Genomic DNA, 25,808 nt, shown 5'->3' with positions numbered 1-25,808 from the left:
CTAATGAGCAAATTAACCAGCTAACATCATAATGACAGCATCAAATTCACACACAACAATATTAACCTTAAATGTAAAAGGGCTAAATGGTCCAATTAAAAGACACAGACTGGCAAATTGTATAAAGAGTCAAAACCCATCAGTATGCTGTATTCAGGAGACCCATCTCACGAGCAGAGACACACATAGGTTCAAAATAAAGATTTGGAGGAAGATCTACCAAGCAAATGGAAAACAAAAAAAAAGGCAGGGGTTGCAATCCTAGTCTCTGATAAAACAGACTTTAAACCATCAAAGATCAAAAGAGAAAAAGAAGGCCACTACATAATGGTAAAGGGATCAATTCAACAGGAAGAGCTAAGTATCCTAAATATATACGCACCCAATACAGGAGCACCCAGATTCATAAAGGAAGTCCTTAGAGACTTACGAAGAGACTTAGACTCCCATACAATAATAATGGGAGGCTGTAACACCCCACTGTCAACATTAGATCGAGACAGAAAAAGTTAACAAGGGTATCCAGGAATTGAATTCAATCTGCACCAAGCACACCCAATAGACATCTACAGAACTCTCCACCCCAAATCAACAAAATATACATTCTTCTCAACACCACATCGCACTTATTCCAAAACTGACCACATCGTTGGAAGTAAAGCACTCCTCAGCAAATGTAAAAGAACAGAAATTATAACCAACTGTCTCTCAGACCACAGTGCAATCAAACCAGAACTCAAGACTAAGAAACTCAATCAAAACCGCTCAACTACATGGAAACTGAACAACCTGCTCCTGAATGACTACTGGGTACGTAACAAAATGAAGGCAGAAATAAAGATATTCTTTGAAACCAATGAGAACAAAGATACAACATACCAGAATCTCTGGGACACATTTAAAGCAGTGTATAAAGGGAAATTTATAGCATAAATGCCCACAAGAGAAAGCAGGAAAGATCTAAAATTGACACCCTAACATCACAATTAAAAGAACTAGAGAAGCAAGAGCAAACACATTCAAAAGCTAGCAGAAGGCAAGAAATAACTAAGATCAGAGCAGAACTGAAGGAGATAAAGACACAAAAAACCTTCAAAAAATCCATGAATCCAGGAGCTGGTTTCTTGAAAAGATTAACAAAATTGACAGACCGCTAGCAAGACTAATAAAGAAGAAAAGAGAGAAGAATCAAATAGACGCAATAAAAAATGATAAAGGGGATATCACCACCGACCCCACAGAAATACAAACTACCATCAGAGAATACTATAAACAACTCTACGCAAATAAACTAGAAAACCTACAAGAAATGGATAAATTCCTGGACACATACACTCTCCCAAGACTAAACTAGGAAGAAGTTGAATCCCTGAATAGACCAATAGCAGGCTCTGAAATTGAGGCAGTAATTAATAGCCTACCAAACAAAAAAAGTCCAGCACCAGACGGATTCATAGCTGAATTCTACCAGAGGTACAAGGAGGAGCTGGTACCATTCCTTCTGAAAGTATCTCAATCAATAGAAAAAGAGGGAATCCTCCCTAACTCATTTTATGAGGCCAACATCATCCTGATACCAAAGCCTGGCAGAAACACAACAAAAAAAGAGAATTGTAGACCAAAATCCCCGATGAACATCGATGCAAAAATCCTCAGTAAAATACTGACAAACTAAATCCAGCAGCATATCAAAAAGCTTATCCACCATGATCAAGTGGGCTTCATTCCTGGGATGCAAGGCTGGTTCAACATATGCAAATCAATAAACATAATCCAGCATATAAACAGAACCAAAGACAAAAACCACATGATTATCTCAATACATGCAGAAAAGGCCTTTGACAAAATTCAACAACCCTTCATGCTAAAAACTCTCAATAAATTCGGTATTGATGGAACATATCTCAAAATAATAAGAGTTATTTATGACAAACCCACAGCCAATATCATAGTGAATGGGCAAAAACTAGAAGCATTCCCCTTAAAAACTGGCACAAGACAAGGATGTCCTCTCTCACCACTCCTATTCAACATAGTGTTGGAAATTCTGGCTAGGGCAATCAGGCAAGAGACAGAAATAAAGGGTATTCAATTAGGAAAAGAAGAAGTCAAATTGTCCCTATTTGCAGATGACATATTGTCTATTTAGAAAACCCCATCATCTCAGCCCAAAATCTCCTCAAGCTGATGAGCAACTTCAGCAAAGTCTCAGGATACAAAATTAATGGGCAAAAATCACAAGCATTCTTACACACCAGTATCAGACAAACAGAGAGCCAAATCATGAATGAACTCCCATTCACAATAGCTTCAAAGAGAATAAAATACCTAGGAATCCAACTTACAAGGGATGTGAAGGACCTCTTCAAGGAGAACTACAAACCACTGCTCAGTGAAATAAAAGAGGACACAAACATATGGAAGAGCATTCCATGGTCATGGATAGGAAGAATCAATATCATGAAAATGGCCATACTGCCCAATGTAATTTATAGATTCAATGCCATCCCCATTAAGCTACCAATGACTTTCTTCACAGAATTGGAAAAAGCTACTTTAAAGTTCATATGGAACCAAAAAAGAGCCCGCATTGCCAAGACAATCCTAAGTCAAAAGAACAAAGCTGGAGGCATCACGCTACCTGACTTCAAACTATACTACAAGGCTACAGTAACCAAAACAGCATGGTACTGTTACCAAAACAGATGTATAGACGAATGGAACAGAACAGAGCCCTCAGAAATAATACCACACATCTACAACCATCCGATCTTTGACAAACCTGACAAAAACAAGAAATGGGGAAAGGATTCCCTATTTAATAAATGGTGCTGGGAAAACTGGTTAGCCGTAAGTAGAAAGCTGAAACTGGATCCCTTCCTTACTCCTCATACAAAAATTAATTCAAGATGGATTAGAAACTTAAATGTTAGATCTAAAACCATAAAAACCCTAGAAGAAAACCTAAGAAATACCATTCAGGACACAGGCATAGGCAAGGACTTCATGTCTAAAACATCAAAAGCAACGGCAACAAAAGCCAAAATTGACAAATGGGATCTAATTAAACTAAAGAGCTTCTGCACAGCAAAAGAAACTACCATCAGAGTGAACAGGCAACCTACAGAACGGGAGAAAAGTTTTGCAATCTACTCATCTGACAAAGCGCTAATATCCAGAATCTACAAAGAACTCAAACAAATTTACAAGAAAAAAAAAAACCCATCAAAAAGTCGGCAAAGGATATAAACAGACACCTCTCAAAAGAAGACATTTATGCAGCCAACAGACATGAAAAAATGCTCATCATCACTAGCCATCAGAGAAATGCAAATCAAAACCACAATGAGACGCCATCTCACACCAGTTAGAATGGCAATCATTAAAAAGTCAGGAAACAACAGGTGTTGGAGAGGATGTGGAGAAATAGGAACACTTTTACACTGTTGGTGGGACTGTAAACTAGTTCAACCATCGTGGAAGACAGTGTGGCAATTCTTCAAGGATCTAGAACCAAAAATACCATTTGACCCAGCAATCCCATTACTGAGCATATACCCAAAGGATTACAAATCATTCTACTGTAAAGACACATGTACACATAAGTTTATTGCAGCACTGTTCACAATAGCAAAGACTTGGAAACAACCCAAATGTCCATCAATGATAGACTGGATAAAGAAAATGTGGCACATATACACCATGGAATATTATGCAGCCATAAAAAAGGATGAGTTCATGTCCTTTGTAGGGACATGGATGCAGCTGGAAACCATCATTCTCAGCAAACTATTGCAAGAACAGAAAACCAAATACCACATGTTCTCACTCATAGGTGGAAACTGAACAATGAGATCACTTGGACACAGGAAGGGGAACATCACACACCTGGGCCTGTTGTGGGGTGGGGGGAGGGGGGAGGGATAGCATTAAGAGATATACCTAATGTAAATGACAAGTTAATGGGTGCAGCACACCAACATGGCACATGTATACATATGTAACAAACCTGCATGTTGTAAACATGTACCCTAGAACATAAAGTATAATTTAAAAAAAAAAAAAAGCACCATATAAGTGACCTGAAATTTTCTCTGTGTGCCCTAAAGGACAGCCATATCACCAGTAGTTGCAGAGCTGAGACTGTTGAAAATCAAACCTAGAATCTTATCCTGTGACTGGCTGAAAGCAAATTGAACTCCTAGCCTTGTAGGGTATCTACTGTTAAATTGAGGGTACTGACCGGCAAGGAACTGGTTCTTGAAAGTTGGAATGAGGACATGTGGGGAGACTTTGATAAAGCTGGGTACACTGAGCCTCTAAACTGTTTGTCTGTGTTTGTTTGTTTGTTTTGAGATAGAGTCTTGCTCTGTTGCCCAGGCTGGAGTGCAGTGGCACGATCTCAGCTAATTGCAACCTCCACCTCCCAGGTTCAAGCGATTCTCCTGCCTCAGCCTCCCAAGTAGCTGGGACTACAGGAGTGCACCACTACGCCTGGCTAATTTTTGTGTTTTTAATGGAGACAGGGTTTCGCCATGTTGGCTAGGCTGGTCTCGAACTCCTGACCTCAAGTGATCTGTCTGCCTCACCTCCCAAAGTGCTGGGATTACAGGCACCTGGCTGAGCCTCTAAATTCTGATGAGTCGTCTTTGCCAGTGGAAACAGCGTCTCCACCATCTGAGGGGACTAACCCTGCATTGCCTGCGGAAACTGTAATAGCCTCCCCGGAGGCAGGTGCCATGCACGACAATGCCAATTTCCCTCAGGATCCACCTCAAAAATATCTCATTGCTTCTAAACCTATAACTAGACTCAAATCATAGAAAATGCCCCTAAAGGTGAAATACTAAACACGACCCCTGAGGAGGTTCACCACACTCCAAGACTACTTGAATTTTCTAATTTACAGAAAAAAATCCAGGGAACATGTGTGGGAAGGGATATTAAGGGTGTGAGATAATGGTGGGAGGAATATAAAGTTGGATTGGGATGAATTTATTGATGAGGACTCACAAGTCTGAGACTCTGCACTGAATGTTGCCATTCAGGGAGTTAGAAAGGTCTCTAACAGTTTGTTCGGCTAACTGGCTGAAATGTGACTCAAAAGGCAGCTCACAGTGAGCAAGTCAGGAATGCAGGGCCTGTCTCAGTTTAATGCAGAGAAAGGGATCCAAAGTCTGAGGGAGACTAAAATGTTGGAGTCAATTTGTCACTTCAGATGTATTTACCCACCCTGGAGGCATTCGGAAAACACACCTTTTACCAAGACTGTAGGAAATATATTTGTAAGGGAGGCCTAGCATCCTTGAAAAGCTCTGTGATCACTCTTATCTAAAGGGCAGACCTTGTAGTAGGAGCAATGGCCACTGAGTTGGGAAACTTAAATGCAATGAGAGTATCAGATCCTAGATGATAGGAAAGTGTCAACATTCAACCACCAAAGGCAAGGTGGGCATAGTTACCATAATGGAGAGCAGAGTCAAAGCAGCAATCACAATAACCTGACCCATGTAAAAACTTACAGCATTGGCTAGTTGATCACACTGTTTCTGTCTAGAGTAGAAGCAAGATAGGCAGCTTCCCATAGTCTTACTTGATCCGTACCAAATAAGAAAACTCTAGGCCAAGTAAACGAGTCTAATTTGAATCATAAAAACAGAAGGTCACAGGCTCTTAACCAATTCCTTGACTTGAGCCGGTTTACAGAAACAGAAACTCTCAAATAAAGGCAGAGTAGATCTCCTTAAGGAAGAACCCTCCCATATGCTGCCAAAAATTTATACTATTAATCATTATACCAGACATTTCCAAGGGACCTATGGCCTTTTACCAGGGCAATGGTTATGCACTGAATGTATGTGTACCCCTTCAATGTTTGTGTACCCCACAATTCATCTGTTGAAGCCCTAACCCCAATGGTATTTGGAGATGGGCCCTTTGGGAGGTAATCAGAGTTAGGTGGGATCATGAGGATGAGACCCTTATGATGGGACTGGCGATCTTATAAGAAGAAGGGAGAGATCCCTCACCAAGAACCAAATTGACTGGCACTCTGATCTCAGACTCCCAGACTCCAGAACTCTGAGAAGTAAGTGTCTGCCATTTAAGCCACACAGTCTACAGTACATCTTGTTAGAGCAGCCAGCTATGGTTTAAATGTTTGTCCCCTCTAAAATTCATGTTGAAATTTAATTGCCATTGTGACAGTATTAAGAGGTGGGACCTTTAAGAGGTGATTAGGCCATGATGGCTCTGCCCTCTGGGATAAGATTAATATTGTTATCAAAGGGTGCGTTTGGCCCCACTTTGTCTCTTGCCCATCCACCTTCTGTCATGTGATGGCTCGGCAAAACAACCCTCATCAGGTGGCAGCACCTTTATCTCGACTTCCCAGTCTCCAGAAGTCAATAAATTTCTGTTCACTACTAATTACCTGGTCTGTAGCATTTTGTTATAATAGCACAAAATAGACTGAGACAGAATTGATCAGACTAAGACACTGTGCACTGAGAAAAAAATTAGACCTTTCAGGAACACAGAAACCTATACTGAAATAATTCAGCAAACCCAAAATGTCACTGTGGCCAAAAAGTCAGAGTAGGGGCTTATGAAGGTCAGGTGATTAATGAAGTTTTACCTCAGGTCCATCTCACAGCAGGCCTCGTGGGTCCCTGAACCCACCTTGTGGGTTTTTTCCCACAGTTCCAGAATGCATAATTGAAACAGACCATACTCAACAGCTGGCAGAATCGCCACACTGGTTCCCTGACCTGTGGAGTGATGGCCATTATGGTAACAAAGGCCAGGTGGAACCCACTAGAAAGTGCCTCTACCTAGGAAAATAGTAAGCCAAAAGCAATACCACATCTCTGAAGGGACTGCAGAGATTTGTGTCAACATCAAGGACTTGAAAGATGCAGGGGTGGGGACTCTCATCACATCTCCATTCAACTTGCCTATTTGGCCTGTGCAGAAGACAGACAGATCTTGGAGAATGACAGTGGATTATTATAAGCTTAGCTAAGTGGTGACTCCAATTGAAGCTGCTGTACCAAATGTATTTCATTGCTTGAGCAAATTAACACACCCCCTAATACATGGTATGCAGCTATGATCTGAAAAATACCTTTACCTATACCCATCCACACAGAAGCAGCTGCTTTCAGCTGGCAAGGCCAGCAATACACCTTCACTGTCCTACTTAGGAAGAATATCAACTCTAGAGCCCCATGTCATAATTTAGTTTGGGGGATCCTGATTACCTTTTCCTTCCACAAAATATCACACTAGTCATTGAAGACATTATGCTCATTAGACCTAGTGAGCAAGAAGAAGCAACTATTCTTGATACTAGCAAGATATCTGCACAACAGAAAGTAGAAAATAAATCTGACAAAAATTCAGGTGCCTTCTACCAGTGCAATTTCTAGATGTCCGGTGGTGTGGGGCATGTCAAGATATCCTTTCTAAGGGGAAGGAGAAGTTGCATCTGGCCACTCCCACAACCAACAGAATGGCACAATGTTGAGTGGTCCATCTGGATTTCTGAAGGCAAAATATTCCTCATTTGGTTGTGTAATTCTGGCCCATTTACCCAGTGACCCAAAAAGCCGCTAGTTTTGAGCAAGGCCCAGAACAAAGGGAAACTCTGCAATAGGTCCAGGCTGTCAGGCAAGACGCTCTGCTGCTTAGCCCACTTGATCAAGTGGTGTTTGAAGCAGCAGTTACAGACAGAAATCAAACAGTGCTTGAACCAGCAGTTACAGACAGAAATGCTGTTTAGCGCCTCTGACAGTTCCCTATAGGTCAGGTGCAGTGCAGGCATTTAGGATTTTGGAGCAAAGCCTTGTGATCCTCTGTGAATAACTACTCTCCTTTTGAGAAAAAACTGTTGGCCTGCTACTGGGCCTTAAAGGAGAAACTGAACATGTAACCATGGGCCACTCACCAAGTTACCATTCAACCTGAGTTGCCCATCATAAACTGGATGTCATCTGACTCACCAAGCTATAAAGCTGAGCATGTGCAGCAGCACCCCATCATGAAATGGAAGTGCTACATATGTAATTGGGTCCAACCAAGGCCTAGAAGGCACAAGTTACATAAAGAAGTACCCCAAAAGCCCCTGCTCCCCACTCCTGCTACACTACATTTTCTCTCCTAGTCAGCAAGTATGACCTCATGGGGAATTTCCTACCCAGCAGGTAACAATGGAAAAGAAGACAGAGACCTGGTTTGCAGATGGTTCTACATGATATGAAGAACCAAAAGTGGATGACTGTAGCACTGCAGCCCCTTTCTGGGACATCCCTGAAGTGCAGCTGGTTGTTCACTTTCCTTGGAAGAAGAAATAGCCAGATGTGATTACCAGTTTATGGGCTACGGCCAATGACTGGGTTGTATGGCAAAGATATTTGTGTCCCATGTGAATGTTCACCAAAGGGTGACCTCAGTAGAGGAGAATTTTAATAATCAAGTAGACAGGATGACTCATTCTTTCCCCAGCCAACTGTTCTCATCCATGTGCTCAGGAAACAAGTACTCACAGTGGCAGAGCTGGAGGCAATGCATGGGCTCAGCATCATGGACTTCCTCTCAATAACTGACCTGGCTATTGCTGCTGCTAAGTGCCCAAATTCTCCAGTAGCAAAGTCCAATCCTGAGTCCCCAGTATGACACCATTCCCTAGGTTAGTCAGTCAGCTGCCTGGTGGCAGGCTGATTTTTCCCCTTCCATCATGAAAGAGGCAGTGCTTTGTTCTTACTGGGATAGACACGCACTCTTGATATAGATTTGCCATCCCTGTAGCAACACTCCTGTGAACTACCAAACTACCTTCTGTGGATGTACAAAATTCCTCCCCCACCATCATAATATTCTACACAGCACTACTTCAAACCAAAGAATTCACTTGATAGCAAAAAAGTGAGGTAATGGGACCATGCACATGGAATTCACTCGTCTTACCATGTTCCTTCCCCACCATCCTGAAGCAGCTGGCTGACAGCATGGTGGAAATGCCTTTTGGAGACTCAGTTACAGTGCTACTAAGCAGCAATACCTTACAGTGCTGGGGCAAGGTTCTCCGAAAGGCTGTATATGCTCTCAATCAGCAGCCAACATCTAATGCTGTTTTTTCCATAACCAGGATTCATGTGTCCAGGTATCAAGGGGTGGAAATGGGAGGAACACCACACAACATTATCCATAGTGACCCACTAGCAAAATTTTGTTTCCTGTTCCCATGACTTTATGCTCTACTGGACTAGAGGCCTTCGTTCCAAAGGGAGGACTGCTGCCACCAGGAGCCACAATAATGATTCCACTGAACTAGAAATTAAGCCAGCAGCCCAGTCACAATGGCTCCTCATACCTCTGAGTCAACAGGCAAAGAAGGCAGTTTCTGTGCCAGGTAGAATTACTGATCCGAACTACCAAAGGAAAATTGGCCTACTACTCCACAATGGAGGCAAGGAAGAGTATGTCTAGAATGCCAGAGATCCCTTAGGGCATCTCTTAGTGTTACCATCCTCCATGATCGAGTGTAAGTTCAATGGAAAACTATAACAACCCAATCTAGGCAGGATTACAAATGGCCCAGACCCTTCAAGAATGACAGTTTGGGTCACCCTAACAGATAAAGAACCACAAACAGCTAATGTGCTTGCTGAAGGCAAAGGGAATACAGAACGGGTGGAAGTTAGTTATAAATACCAGCTACAACCACGTGACCAGTTACAGAAACAAAGACTGTTTCATTAAGGATAGCTGCATGTGTGTATGTGTGTGTGCATACACACACACATGTATTGAGCAAATGTTTTCATTCCTTATACCTTTATCATGCAACATAAGATATATTGACTTGATATTATAGTATTTAAGTATTATTCATTTTATATCCCAGTATTTAAGTTATAGGATATCAAGAAGAAGAATAAACATCACTCAAAGACTTTACCTCCTTTTCTGGGAAAGAGGTTAGTGAGGTTTTATTTGTATGCAGGACAGTGGTATTATATCATGCTAGGTGGAATTATGCCCTTAACAAGGTCCACATTTGGAGATTTGGTATGGTTTAACAAGGTGTCTAGTTGACAAGGAGTGGATTTTTGATTAGGGTTAATTTTACCCTTTTTAGTAAGGTTAATTTGATCCACAGAATTCCTAGATATTTAATCAAACGTAATTACGGATGTCTCTGTAAGGGTGATTTTGGATGAGATTAACATTGAAATCAGTAGACTGAGTAAAGCAGATTGCCCTCCCTATTGGAGTTAGGCCTCATCCAATCAATCTTAAACTTGAACAAAAAGGCCAGTCCTCTCTGAAGTAAGAGAAAAGTCTTCCTGAAGGTCTTTGGAGTGAGACATCAGCTGTTTTCCTGCCTCTGGAATTGAACTGAAACACTAGCTCTTCCACGGTCATGAGCCTGCCAGACTTCTAATTGGAACTATACCATCAGCTCTACAGGGTCTCCAGATTGCTGACTCTCCCTGCAGATCTGACACTTAGCAGCCTCCACAATCACACAGCCAATTCATATATGGGCTCGTGCTATTATGCAGGATTTATTACATGAATCTAATATATCAGAGTCCTCCAGGAGAATATATTCGATTTTCATGTAATAAATACATAAGATTACATTTTAATATAGTATATATGTAAATTATGTATTATATATTAATATTAGATTCATGTAACAAGTCCTCCAGATTATATATACAGTAGTATCTACAGTAATGTGTCACTTAACAACAGGGATATGATCTGAGAAGTGAGTTGTTGGGTGATTTTGTCATTGTGCAAACATCACAGAGTGCACTTAAACAAACCTAGGTGGTATAGCCTACTACACATCTGGGCTATGTGGTACAGCCTACTGCTCCTAGGCTACAAATGTGTACACCATGACACTGGACTAAATACTGTAGGCAACGGTAACACAATGGCATATAAACATATCTAAACATAGAAAAGATATCTAAACATATCTAAACATAGAAACATTACAGTAAAAATACAGCCTTATAATTTTATTAGACCACTGTTGTATATGCAGTCTCTCACTGACCAAAATGTTGTTATGTGGTACACAACTGTATACATAAACACACAACACAATGGTTCCATTTATCTGGAGAACACTAACTATACAGAGGGAAACCAGTCAAGACTGAAGAGGAACAGAGGACTTCTGTTCAGACTTATTTGAACAAATTGAAATAAATAGAATACTCGATGCCACTAATCAACTGAAGGCACAATCAGGCCAATGGTTAACAATATACAAGTTAATTAATGGAAAGTACATAGGAAATTAACCAAACCAAAAGAGAGAGAGAAAAACAGATACAGAATTAGTAACTCTAGAGAAATCAGGAAAGTAATTATAACTTACTATATAGTTTAGTTGTGAAGAGCATTAATGTGGCCATTATACAATACACAGTCAACACTGCCCTAACTAAAATTACAATTAATCCATATTGGGAGGATGAAGAATGGAAAATGAGCATAGGTATGACGGGAGTTGTTAAGGGTTGAAAGAAGAGAAGGAAAGAAAACTAACTTATCTTCTATAGTGAAAAATTAATAACTAATGCCTAGAACAAAAAAATAAAAACGTAGCATTGCCAAGAGATTATCTAAAAACTTAGCACAAGTTAACAAAAATCTTAGCCAGAAAAGGTAAAACTGACTCAAGTGATAGGAATACTGGGTGGGAACAGTCCTTATTTGTTCATACTATGCATTATACAATAATTTGGCTCTTTATGTGTATGCCCTCGATAAAAATAAGAACTTTAAAAAGTAAAAATACATAAATTGTTTTTAAATCCCAAATATCTATCAGTAAGAGAATAACTAAATCATGATCCATTTATCTAATGGAATACTTTAATATACTACGATATAAATATATCAATATAGATGAATTTCAAGAAAATTCTGAGTGAACAATGCAAACAGCAGACCCATGTGCACAATTCAACATTTTTAAAACTAGAGGATACTACAAATGTATCTGTGCGTGTGTGTAAACGATACACAAAAAACATAAAAAGATATAGACAGAAAAATTAGAAAACATCAACTGAATCTGTGCATATTAAATTCATGATCATGACAGCCTCCAAAGAAGGAAGAAAGGAAATATGATGAGAAACAAGAAAGCCTCAACTTTATCAATAATGTTTCGTTACCTTTTTTAAAATACCTAAATCAAAAATAAATAATATCAAAGCAATCAATTATAAATGATGATATCTTACTTGAGCCAAAGATGACTTGACACTGAGCATCATAATACTGGCACATGCCGTTGTAGCAATAGGCTTTGTTATTCTGGCAAGGATATCCATTCTGAATAAAAACATCTGGCTGACAGAACTGAGAAGAACCATTGCAATACTCTGGAACATCACACTCACTGGTTTTTCCTCGGCATAAAGTACCTCCTGGAAGGAACTAGTGAAATAAAATGCAATTAAACATAAGTATCAGGATAATGTCCACAAATTAATCAAATGTGAAACCACAGAATTTATATCTACAAAGCATTCTAACAATAACAAAAGATTAAATAACCCAATAGAAAAATGAACAATGGCTAACAATAGGTAATTCATGTAAGTCCTAACTATGGAAAGTAAAGAAACATGACCTCATTTGTAACCAAAAGAAATGCAAACTAAATAAAAATACAAGAACCCTTTACACCTACTGAACTAACCAGGAGTATAGTGCTCACTAGTAACCAATATTGGCATAAGGAAACAAGTATTTGATAACACTGTTGGCAGAAGTACAGACTGGCACATTTGTGAAAGATATATAAAATGTATATCAAAACTTAGTATGAATATTCTGCACCAGTGATTTCTCTTATAAGCAGTAATTGGAAGCAATCAAAATGTCCATCATTAGTTAACTGAAGAAATTATGGTACAACTGTATAAGTAATATTACTTAAATAACCATGTATTATAGAACTACATGAATGGGAAAAAAAAAAGTTCATGGTGTCATATTGAAAAAAGCAGATAATAAAAATATATGTATCTGTGCTTACCCACTTAAGAACAGACAGACACACATACAATCACATTTGTATAGAAAAAACGTGATTATATTAACAAATTATCAACAATGGCTACCTGAAGAGTATAAAATGATAGAGGCTCTTTCATGCTCTACTTTCTATGGTTTTGTGTTATTTAATTATTGCTAACAAGCATATATGTTACTCTAAAAATCAGAAAAAAAAATGTTTCTACTTAGAAAACAATCTCAACAGACCATTTAATGTAAACGAATGTGCTTTAAAATTACACACAAGTGGCATAAAATTTTTCCCATGACCATAAAATAAAAATAGTGCTCACTCAGAAATCTCAAAAAATAAATTTTGATATACACAGATTTTCCTTTTCTTTTTTTTTTTTTTTTTTGTTCCCAAGAAGGAGGAATTCCTTACCCGACAGTCTTTACAACAGTCACCATATGCACACTCAGCAAATGATTTAAGCTTACAGGTACTTCCTTCACAGCAAGGGTCCAATTCACATTCCTGTGAACATAAAATGACTGTCAATAAAGAAATTAGTTATTGACATTAATATTCATTAATAAAATTCTTACCTTACACCTAAAATCTACTTCATTCTAACATGATTGTAGCAGTTACCCTCCAGAAACAGTCGCTTACTGTTTCTGGATTTAACAGTGTCTCTTCAGATGCAAGTATTTAGGTCTCAACATATTTCAAAGGAAAGAAATCATATAGTATGTGCCTTACTTAGTCTGTTTAGAATGCCATAACAAAATACCACAGGTTTAAACTACAGAAATTTATTTTCTCATAGTTCTTGAGGCTAGAAATCTAAGATCAAGGTTCCTACTAGTTCCGTTTCTGGTGAGGACTCTCTTCCTGGCTTGCAGAGGGCTGCCTTCTCTCTGTGTGCTAACATAGCCCTTCCTCAGTGCATGTGGGCAGAGAGAAGGCAAGATGTTTGGTGTCTCTTCTTACAAGGACACTGATCCTAGTGGGATCAGAGCCCCACCCTTATGACCTCATTTAACTTTAATTACTTCCTTAAAGGCCCCATCTCCAAATGTAGCCATGCTGGTGGTTGGGTTCCAACACATGAGTTTTGGGGAAGCACAAACATTCCGTTCATAACAGTACGCCTGATGATCACAGAGAGGTTAGCATCCATAAAGACATTTATCTTCACGCTCAGGGTCTAACTTCTCTGTTGGGTGGCTCTTCACCCTAGTTGAACACTCTTTTTACCTTGCTTGGCTTCTCTCACCATACTCTGGGCCACCATGGCTCCTTCTTACCCCCAAACTCCCACCACAGGCCGGGCACGGTGGCTCAAGCCTGTAATCCCAGCACTTTGGGAGGCCGAGACGGGCAGATCACAAGGTCAGGAGATCGAGACCATCCTGGCTAACATGGTGAAACCCCATCTCTACTAAAAAATACAAAAAAAACTAGCCGGGCGTGGTGGCGGGCACCTGTAGTCCCAGCTACTCGGGAGGCTGAGGCAGGAGAATGGCATAAACCCGGGAGGCGGAGCTTGCAGTGAGCTGAGATCCGGCCATTGCACTCCAGCCTGGGCGACAGAGCGAGACTCCGTCTCAAAAAAAAAAAAAAACTCCCACCCACAGAGACATCTTCTCTGTTAAAATAGCAATGTCAATGTTCTGTTCTGTATTCTGTGGTACAGCTTTATAAGGTGTTATCACTAAGGAAAACTGGGTGAAAAGTACATGACTCTATATTATTTTGCAACTTCCTGTCAGACTATAATTATTTCATAATAAACATTTAAAAATAAATGAACTTTAATGCACATCTTGAAATATACCAAAAAAAAAAAGTCAAAATGCATCATGGAACTAAATGTGAAACCTAAAACTATAAAACTTCTAGGAGAAAACCTTTGCAACTGTGGAATAGGCAAGAAGTCCTTAGATAGGACACCAAAAGAACAACCGATAAAATTACAAGTTTATAAAATAAACTTCATCAACATGTAAAAGTTCTGCTCTTCAAAACATACTGCTAAGCTAATTAAAGGCAAGCTACAACTTGGAAAAAATATTGACAATCTGATAGAGAACTTGTATACAGAATATACAAAGTATTCTCAAAACTCAATAATAAGTAATCAAAATTTTTAAAAGAGGGGAAAGAGGTGAACGGTCATATCACCACAAGATAACCTGATGGCAAATAAGCACATGAAAACACACTCAACGCATCATTAGTCACTAAAGAAATGCAAATAAAACCTCAATGAGGCACCACCTCACACTCAATAGAATGGCTAAAATTAAAAAGACTCACCACATGAAGTATTGGTGAGGATAGGAAACAATGAGAACTCTCATACACTAAGGATGGAAATGAGAAATGGTACAATTACTTTAGAAAACAGTTTGAGAGTTTCTCGAAAAGTTAAATACCTCTACCATCTAACCAAGTCATCCCACTCTGGGGCATTTACCCAATTAAAAACGTATAAAGATTTGTAGGTGAATGCTGGCCAGTTCAAAAACACTGCAGGACAGTTGGCTTCATGAAAGAATAGGGAATCAGGAAACAGACAATGTATATCAGAACTTAGGTTATCGTAAAGGAACCTTTTTAAATGGTTCCACAACAACTGATCATTAGTGGATAAGTTTAATTTCCAAGCTTACTCCACATGCCCCCTCCTCAAAGAGCTAACATAAAAATTTTAAATTTAACAAAAACTAAAATAATTTGTAGAGGGGCTATGATGATGATCTACATATAAGAATACTAAAAGCCAGCTAAAGATACAAATTACTGAAGCCATTATGGGAAAAAAATTAGTAAATTTGCCTTCATTTAAATTTTAAATTTCGGCCGGGCGCAGTGGCTCAAGCCTGTAATCCCAGCACTTTGGGAGGCCGAGACGGGCGGATCACGAGGTCAGGAGTTCGAGACCATCCTGGCTAACACGGTGAAACCCCGTCTCTACTAAAAAATACAAAAAAAAAACTAGCCGGGCGAGGTGGCGGGCGCCTGTAGTCCCGGCTACTCGGGAGGCTGAGGCAGGAGAATGGCGTAAAAACCCGGGAGGCAGAGCTTGCAGTGAGCTGAGATCCGGCCACTGCACTCCAGCCTGGGCGACATAGCGAGACTCTGTCTCAAAAAAAAAAAAAATTAAAAAAAAAATAAATTTTAAATTTCAACATAAAATGTAACCTATGAAAAGTTAAATAAGCTATAAATAAAGAATATTAGAACATATATAACAAAGGAGTTATGTCCATCTTATAGAAAGAGGCCTAAAAATCAATTTAAAATAAGATTCAATGAACCAACAGAATTGATAAAAAATACATAAAATAATAATTCATAGAAGAAAATGATGCCTATAACCTATAATCACATGAAAATCTGTAAACTAAAACAGTATCTTCTTATTTTTTACCCATCAGCTTGCCAAAATTAAGAAAACATATTATCCTGTGCTGGTAAGACTATGGATACACAATGGCATAATATACTGTTGTCAGAAATGCAAACTGACCCAGACTATTTATAGGAAATTCATTAGCTTCTGATGTAAGTTAAAATGTACATGCTTTTAGATCCAATAATTCTACCTTTATGTACAATAACTATCATAGAAAAATATTTGTATATATACACATGACGTGTGTATATCTATATATATATACACGTGAGGTGTGTACAAGGATGTATTATGCAGCACTGTTTACAACAGAAAACACTAATTACAGTAATTAGAGTATCGTTAAATAAATCATAGTAAATCCTTGTATTGGAATACTGTTCAGCAAATTAAAGGGTGATGTCTACATAATAAAATGATACAGAAAAATGTCCAGGATATCGAAATAGAAAAAAATCTGCATACAACAGATTTTAAGTCAATTTTAAACAATATTAAATCTGATTTTATTTATACACAAAAACAAAAGCCAGAATGGCATCACCAAAATGGGAGAATAGAAAGCCCTGGATTCTCCTTCCTCCAACAGGCAGTGCTGCAATAAACACCCCTGTACACATCCCATGTGCATATATACAAATATTTCTCTAAGATAGTTACATAAAGGTAGAATTACTAGATCTAAAAGCATGTGCATTTTAACTTTTATTGGAGGCTAACAAATTTCCTATAAAAAGTCAGCAATTCAACAGTAACACATTAATCAATTCCCTTTGTAAGAAATCCAGAAACTAGTTGAGAGGCTACTACATTGCAGGCAATTGTAAAACCAGCCACACTGAAACCAGTAGGAAAACTGGAGATCCTTTCTCGCCACAATCCCAACCCATGACATGGCATATAAGATCAGGAGGAAACAGCTCTCAGCATCTCCCTGAGGAGAGAAAGAGTTGGGCCACACATCCAATATTACAGTTTTTTAGAGTGCTTCCTGAGGGGACTACCTTCTATCTCATCTGTCTCTGACGACATATAGGACCTGAAATATATTAGATCCCTGGGGGTTTCAGAGAACAAAGGTGGCAGGTTAAACTAGCATGTGGACACTTGCCACAGCTCCTCACCCTGTCTCAACGCAAAGTAAATGGATAATAATAATAATACTTAAAAAAAAAAAAAAAGGCTCCTAGCTTCTCCCAAAGGAGGACCACACACCAAATGCTACAATTTTTCTAGGAGCTACCCAAGGAACTGGCTTTTCTCTCTCCTCTCTCAGAGCACAGATGGAGCTGGTATATGCTAGATCCCTGAAGGCCACAAAGAACAAAGGTGGCTGTTCCAACTATTGCTCAGACACTTGCCACAGTTCCTCTACCCAGTTTAACACAGTGATTTAAAAAAACAAAAAATAAATAAATAAATAAATAAAATACCACTTCCAAGCTTTGCCCTGAAAAGAGAAACAGTTGGACCACGTGTCACATGTTGCAGCTTTTCTAGGGATTGCCCAACAAATCACTTCTTTCTCCCCTTTTGGAACACTGATGGGCTCCAGCACAGTGTAGACACCAGGGGGCTAACAACAACAGAAACAGCAGTTTTAACAAATATGAAAGTTTGAGAGGCCCAAAAAAGCTCTGGCCAGGTTAATTAGTGAAGAAGGTCTTCTCACTAATTTCAGGGCTGAAGAATACACCAACTTAATGGAAAAATGCAACAGAGGAGTGCAACAGCAGATCAGAGCAAAGAGAAGGAAGATTCAACAAACTCAAAGTCAGGTTACCTTATCAAGTCAGAGGAGCAAAAAGAAAAAGAAACACAAGTGAATAAAGCTTAAGGGATTTATGAGACACCATCAAGAGACCAATATACACACTGCGGCAATCCCACAAGGAGCAAGGAAAAAGTACCAAAAAGCTTATTTAGAAGAGGTAGTGGGTGAAATTTTCCCAAATCTGGGGAAAGAAATGGACGTCCACATGCAGGAACCCCAAAGAATCTTAAGTAAGAGGAATCGAAAGAAATCAACACCAAGAAACATTACAATCAAATTATCAAAAGACAAAGACAGAGAATTTTGAAAAGCAGTAAGAAAGACAGCAACTCATCACACACAAGGGAACCCGCATCAGGCCATTAGTGGATTTTTCAGCAGAAATCTTGTAGGCCAGAAGGGAATGAGGTGACATAGTAAAGTAATGAAAGAAAAAACTGCCAAGAAAGAATCCTATATCTGGCAAAACTATCCTTTAAAAATGAAGAAGACATTAAGACTTTCCTAGAAAAACAAAAGCAGGGGAGTTCATCATGACTAGACCTTTCTTCTAAGAAATGTGAAATGGAGTTCTTCAACTTGAAATGAAAGACTGCTAGATAGCAACACAGGAGCAAAAGAAAGTATAAAATTAATTAGTAAGAATAAATATATAGATAAATGCAAAATACTGTGTTGCTGTTAATGGTACTGAGTAAATCACTTTCACTTCTAGTGTAAATTTAGAAGAAAAAGCATAAAATATAACTATAGGCCAGGCACAGTGGCTCACACCTGTAATCCCAGCACTTTGGGAGGCCGAGGCAGGCAGATCACTTGAGGTCAAGAGTTTGAGACCAGCTTGGACAACATGGTGAAACCCTGTCTCCACTAAAAATATAAAAATTAGGCAATCATGGTGGCAGGCACCTGTAATCCCAGCTACTCAGGAGGCTGAGGCAGAAGAATCACTTGAACCCAGGAGGCAGAGGTTGCAGTGAGCCATGGCACCATTACACTCCAGCCTAGACAAGAGCAAAACTCCATCTCAAAAACAAAAACAAAAACAAACTAAAAAATATGTTGAAAGATACACAGTATTAATGGATTGTAAACTGTCACAACAACATAAACTGTGTAATGGGAGAACTTAAAGTGAAGAGTTTTTGTTTGTAATTGACGTTAAGTTGTTATCAGCTTAAAAATACTGTTATTACTACAAGGTATTTTATGTACACTCTAAGGTAACCATAAACAAATACCTATAGAAGGAAATTACATAAAAGAAAAAGGAATAGGGATAAAAGAACATCAACACACAGACAAAATCAAAAAAATACAAAGGAAAACAGCAAGAAAGGGCAGACAAAAGAGCTACAAGACAAAAAACATTTAAAACAATCACAGTAAATCCTTCCCTATCAAGAATTACTTTAAATGTAATTATGTTAAACTCCCCAACAAAAACACATAGTACACTGAATGGATAAAAACAAGAACAAAAACAAAACTAAACTGTATGCTATCTACAAGAGACTCACTATAGTTCTAAGGACATATGTAGGCTGAAAGTGAAGAATGAATAAAGATATTCCATGCAAATGGTAACCACATAGAGCAGGGGTAGCTAAACTTATATCAAAGAAAAGAGACTCTATGTCAGAATTGTCACAAAACACAAAGAAAAACATTTTATAGTGATAAAAGTAACAATTCACTAGGAAGATATAACAATAATAAATATATATGCACCCAACATTAGAGCACCTAAATATGTAATGCAAGCACTGACAAAACTGAAGAAATAGCAACACAAAATAGTAAGAAACTTCAATACTGCAATTTAATTATAGATAAAACATCTAGATAGAAGATCAATAAGGAAACAGAGGACTTGAACAACACTACAGACCAAATCAAACTAATAGACATATACAGGACATTCTCCCCAACAGTGGCAGAATACATACTATTCTCAGGCGCACATGTGTCCGGAGCTGCACGCCCCGGCCATAGCGAATAATAATTGAGGATTAAACGCCTGAGCTATATTCATTTCCACCCCACACCTTCTCCCTATCTTTGCCTTTTTTCCCCTGTACTAATACCTCATTAAAGATGGAGCTCTTCCTGCTTCTTCTTCACTCACTTTTCCCGAGCGTGCGAAAATTGTTACTTAGTTGTTACTTAACAGCGCAAGCGCAACATGACCTCCGACCGGAGAAACCGAAACTAACCTGGCCACGCCCTTGGCAATGAGATCATTTCCGCCTTAGCCCAACCCCTTCCCTTCCAAGTGTATATAAGGCAGTGCATTACCGCTATTAAACGAGACTTGATCAGAGCACTGTCTTGTCTCCATTTCTCGTGTCTCTTGTTCCCCAAATTCCCACCCCCTCCTCCAGGGCCTGCTCTGACTATCCCGCGGGCCGGGATACACATGGAACTCTCTCTAGGCTCACATGTTAGGTCACAAAACAGGTCTTTAGAAATTTAAGAAGACCGAAATCATACCAAATGTATTTTCTGACCAGAATGGATGAAACTAGCAATTAGAATAGAAAAAGACGGCAATAAAAGTAAAAAGGAAAATGGAAACATCACCAATATGTGGAAATTAAACAACACACTTTGGAACAACCATTGGGTCAAAAAGGGAATCAAACACAAAATTAAAAAATACTTTTGGACAAACAAAAAACACAATATGTAAAAACTTCCGAAATACAGCAAAACTAATACTAAAAGGAGGCCGGATGTGATGGCTCACACCTGTAATCCCGGCACTTTGGGAGACCTAGGCAGGTAGATCACCTGAGGTCAGGTGTTCGAGACCAGCCTGGTCAACATGGCAAAACCCCATCTCTACTAAAAAATTAGCCAAGCATGGTGATGAGCGCCTGGAATCCCAGCTCCTCAGGAAGCTGAGGCACAAGAATCGCTAGAACCCAGGAGGTGGAGGTTGCAATGAACCAAGATTGTGCCACTACACTCCAGCCTGGACGACACAGTGAGACTCTGTCAAAAAAAAAAAAAAAAACCTCAAATAAACAATCTAACTTTACAAACCAAGAAACTTGAAAAGCAACAGAAAATTTAAACTCAAAATTATCATAAGGAAAATAATGAACTTCAGATCAGAATTAAAACTGAGACTAGAAAAAGAATTGAAAAATCAGCAAAACCAAGAGTTAGTATTTTTCAAAACATAAGCAATATTGACCAACCTTAACTAAGAAAAAGAAAGAGAAGACTCAAAATCAGACATGAGAAAGGAGACATTTCAACTGATGCCATAAATAAAAAAACTACAGTCCAATGTGCCAAATAAATACAGATGCAAAATCTTCAACAAAATACTAGCAAACCAAATTCAGCTGCACATTGAAAGTAAAATACACCTGACCTAGTAGAATTTATCCTTGGGTATAAATTGGGATGGCTTGATATACAAAAATCAATTAATGAGACCAGGTGCAGTGGTGCACACCTGTAATCCTAGCACTCTGGGTGTCTTAGGCAGCCAGACTGCTTGAGTTCAGGAGTTCGAGACCAGTCTAGGCAACGTGGCAAAATTCCTTCTCTACAAAAAATACAAAAATTTGTCAAGCATGGTGGCATATGCCTGTAGTCCCAACTACTCAAGAGGCTGAGGCACGAGAATCCCTTGAGCCCATTAGGTCAAAGCTGCAGTGAGCTGTGTTTGCAGCACTGGCAAACACAGGCTGTGTTATCAGCCTGGGCAACAGTAAGACTCTGTCTCAAAAAAATAAATAAATAAATAATAAAAAATAATTAATTAATGAGATATGTCACATTAACAAAATGAAGGATAAAAATCGCATGATCATGTCAACAGATACAGAAAAAGCACTTGATAAAATTCAATATGCTTTCATGCAAAAAGCTCTCAACAAACTAGAAATAAAGGAAAATAACTTCAACATAATTAGGGCATATATGAAATTCCCATAGCTAAAATCATATCTAGTTGTGAAAAACAAAAAGTTTTTCCTCTAAGTTCAGAAATGAAGCAAGAATGCCCAATCTTGCCACTTCTATTCAACTTGGTATTGGAAGTCCTAGCCAGAGCAATTAGCAAGAAAAAGAACTAAAAGGCATCTAAATTGGAAATGAAGCAAAACCGTCCCTCTTTTAAGATGACAAGATCATACATATAGAAAATCCCAAAGAGTCCATCAAAAAACTGTTATACCTAATAAATAAATACAGTAAAGTTGCAGGATACAAAACTGACACGCAAAAATAAGGTCATTTCCACATACTAACAATGAACTACAAAAAGGAAATTAAGGAAACAAAGCTATATACAATAGTATTGAAAACAAAATATTTGTGAATAAGCTTAACAAGTGAGGAAAAAGATTACACACTAAAAACTACAAAACATTGCTAAAATAAATAAAAGATGATACAAATACTTGGAAAGACATCCTATGTTCATGGACTGGAAGAATTAAAATTGGTAAATTGTCCATATTACCCAAAGTGATCTACAGATTCAATAAAATCCATTCCTCAGAACAAGAAATACAAGCAGCTGCCAAACACATGAAAAAATGCTCAACATCACTGAACATCAGAGAAACGCATATTAAAACCACAATGAGATATCATCTTGTAACAGTCAGAATGGCTATCATTAAAAAGTCAAAAAAAAAAAAAAAAGGCTGATATTGGTGCAGATGCAGAAAAAAGGGAATGCTTATACACTGTTGCTGGGAATGTAAATTAGTTCAACCTCTATGGAAAACACTATAAAGATTTTTCAAAGAACTAAAACTAGAACTACCATTTGACCCGGCAATTCCACTACTGGGTATCTACTCAAAGGAAAATAAATCATTATATAAAAAAGATATCTGCACTGATATGCTCATTGCAGCACTATTTACAATAGCAAAGTCATGAAACTAATGTAAGTGTCCATCAACAGTTGACTGGATGAGAAAAATCATACACACACACACACACACACACACGCACGCACGCACGCACGCACACCATGGAATACTATGCAGCCAAAAAAAAGAATGAAATCATGTCCTTTGCAGCAACATGGATGGAGCTGGATGCCATTATCCTAAGTGAACTAACTCAGAAACACAAAATCAAACACTGCATATTCTCACTTGTAAGTGTGGGCTAAACAGTGGGTGCACATGGACATAAAGATGGAGGTGATGGACACTGGGAACTCCCAAAGGGGAAAGGGTGGGGGAAGGGTGAAGGCTGACAAATTATGTATAAGGTACAACGTTCACTGTTTGGGTAATGGGTATACCAGAAGCCCAATCCCCACCAGGACACAATATACCTATGTAACAAACATCCATATGTACCCCCCTGAATCTAAAATAAAATAAGATTTAGACATACAGACCAATGGAACAGAATAAAGAATGCAGAAATAAAAACCAACACATATGAGATCACCCGATCTTCAACAAGGATGCCAAGAAAAAGAATGGTGAAAAAGTAGTCCCTTCCTCCCTGGAAAACTGGATATCAACATGCAAAAGAATGAAATTGGAACCTTATCTTATGCCATACACAAAAATTAACTTAAAATGGATTAAAGACTTAAACATAAGGCCTGAAACATTAAAACTCTTAGAAGAAAACAGAGGAAAAGCTTCATGACATTGGTCTTGGCAATGATTTCATGGATATGATGCCAAAATTAAAAGCAACAGAAGCCAAAAATAGACAAGTGGGACTATATCAAACTAAAAACCTTCTACACAGCATAGGAAGCAATCCACAGGGTGAAAAGCCAAGTTATGGAATAGGGGGAAATATCTGCAAACCACATATCTGATAAGGGCTAAACTTTCAAAATAGATAGGAAGTGCTACAGCTCAATAGCAAAAAATGAAAAACTAATAACCTGATTTAAAATGGGTTATAATTATCCTAACTGAAATAACTCAGAGGCAGAAAGTCAAATACTGCATGTTCTCACTTAATAAGTGGGAGCTAAGCAATCAGTATTCACGGACGTACAGAGTGGAATAACAGACACTGGAGACCCCAACAGGTGGGAGCACGGGAGGGATGTGAGGGCAGAAAAATTACCTATTGGGTACAATGTTCAGTGTTTGAACAACGGGTACATGAAAAGCCCTCACTTCACCAATATGCAATATATACATGCAAGAAATCTGCATTTATATCCCCTAAATACATAAAAATGTTAAAAGAAACAAAAAAAATGAATTAAAATGGGCCTAAGACTTAACAGACATTTCTCCATGAAGACACACAAATAGCCAACAGGTATATGAAAAGATGCTCGATGTCACTCATCGTCATGGAAATGCAAATCAAAACCACAATGAAATATCATTTCATACCTGTTAGTGTAGGAAAAAGAGAGATCAGACTGTTACTGTGTCTATATAGAAAGAAGTAGACATAAGAGACTCCATTTTGTTCTGTATTTGAGATGCTGTTAATCTGTGACCATACCCCCAACCTGTCCTTGACTCAAGGTTTAAGGGATTTTGGGCTGTGCAGGATGTGCTTTGTTAAACTAGTGCCTGAAGGCAGCTTGCTGGTTAAAAGTCATCACCATTCCCTTAACCTCAAGTACCCAGGGATACGCACACTGCCAAAGGTCGCAGGGACCTCTGCCTAGGAAAGCTAGGTATTGTCCAAGGTTTCTCCCCAAGTAACAGTCTGAAATATGGCCTCGTGGGAAGGGAAAGACCTGATCGCCCCCCAGCCTGACACCCGTGAAGGGTCTGTGCTGAGGAGGACTAGTGCAAGAGGAAAGCAGGCCTCTTGGCAGTTGTTGGCAGTTTGAGATAGAGAAAAGCATCTGTCTCCTGCCCATCCCTGGGCAATAGAACATCTCGGTGTAAAACTGGATTGTATGTTCTGTTTACTGAGAAAGGAGAAAACCGCCTTAGGGCAAAGGTGGGACTTGCTAGCGCAATGCTGCTCTTTATGCACTAAAAAGGTTTATGGAGATATTTGCAAATGCATGTCAAGGCACAGCACTTTCCCTTAAACTTATTCTATAAATACTAAGGGAACTCAGAGACCGGTGACGGCATGGGTCCTCTGTATGCTGAGTGCCAGTCCCCTGGGCCCACTTTTTCTTTCTCTATACTTTGTCTCCGTGTCTCATTTCTTTTCTCAAGTCTCTCGTTCCACCTAACGAGAAACGCCCACAGGTGTGGAGGGGCAGGCCACCCCTTCATGTCAGGATTGCTATCATGGAAAAAAACAAAAGACAACAAGTGTCAGCAAGAATGTGGAGAAACTGGAACCCTTGTGCCCTGTTGGGAAGAATGCAAAATGGTGCAGGCACTATGGAAAATAGTACAAAAGTTCTTTTAAAAATTAAAAATATTAACTACCATGTGATCTAGCAATTCCACTTCTGGGTACTTATCTAAAATGAAATCAAGATCTTGAAGAGACATTAGCATTCCTATGTTCACTGCAGCATTATTCACAGTAGCCAGGATATAGAAACCACCTAAATGTCTGTCAACAATTGAATGGATAAAGAAAATGTGATAAAGAAATGTACATATATACATACATATACACACATA

At 38.8% G+C, this 25,808-nt stretch overlaps 1 protein-coding gene across 2 annotated transcripts in view; it reads right to left on the bottom strand.

The window, feature by feature from the left end:
• Nucleotides 1–25,808, bottom strand: part of ADAM9 (ADAM metallopeptidase domain 9) — a 113,131-nt gene that overhangs the window by 40,148 nt on the left and 47,175 nt on the right. For both annotated transcript variants that reach the window (XR_003732332.2, XM_001092710.5), the window contains exons 13-14: nucleotides 13,484–13,576; nucleotides 12,279–12,474 (exon numbers count right to left, since the gene is read on the bottom strand). Coding sequence is in view for 1 of the 2 variants with exons in the window: in XM_001092710.5 (XP_001092710.2) it covers nucleotides 12,279–12,474; nucleotides 13,484–13,576 (289 nt within the window). In the remaining variant the exon portion in view is untranslated. The remainder of the gene's footprint in view (nucleotides 1–12,278; nucleotides 12,475–13,483; nucleotides 13,577–25,808) is intronic.

Source organism: Macaca mulatta, chromosome 8 (genome assembly GCF_049350105.2).
Source record: "Macaca mulatta isolate MMU2019108-1 chromosome 8, T2T-MMU8v2.0, whole genome shotgun sequence".
NCBI classification, from domain to species: domain Eukaryota; kingdom Metazoa; phylum Chordata; class Mammalia; order Primates; family Cercopithecidae; genus Macaca; species Macaca mulatta.
Note: the sequence above shows the minus strand (reverse complement) of the source record. Positions and strands in the feature narration are given on the sequence as shown.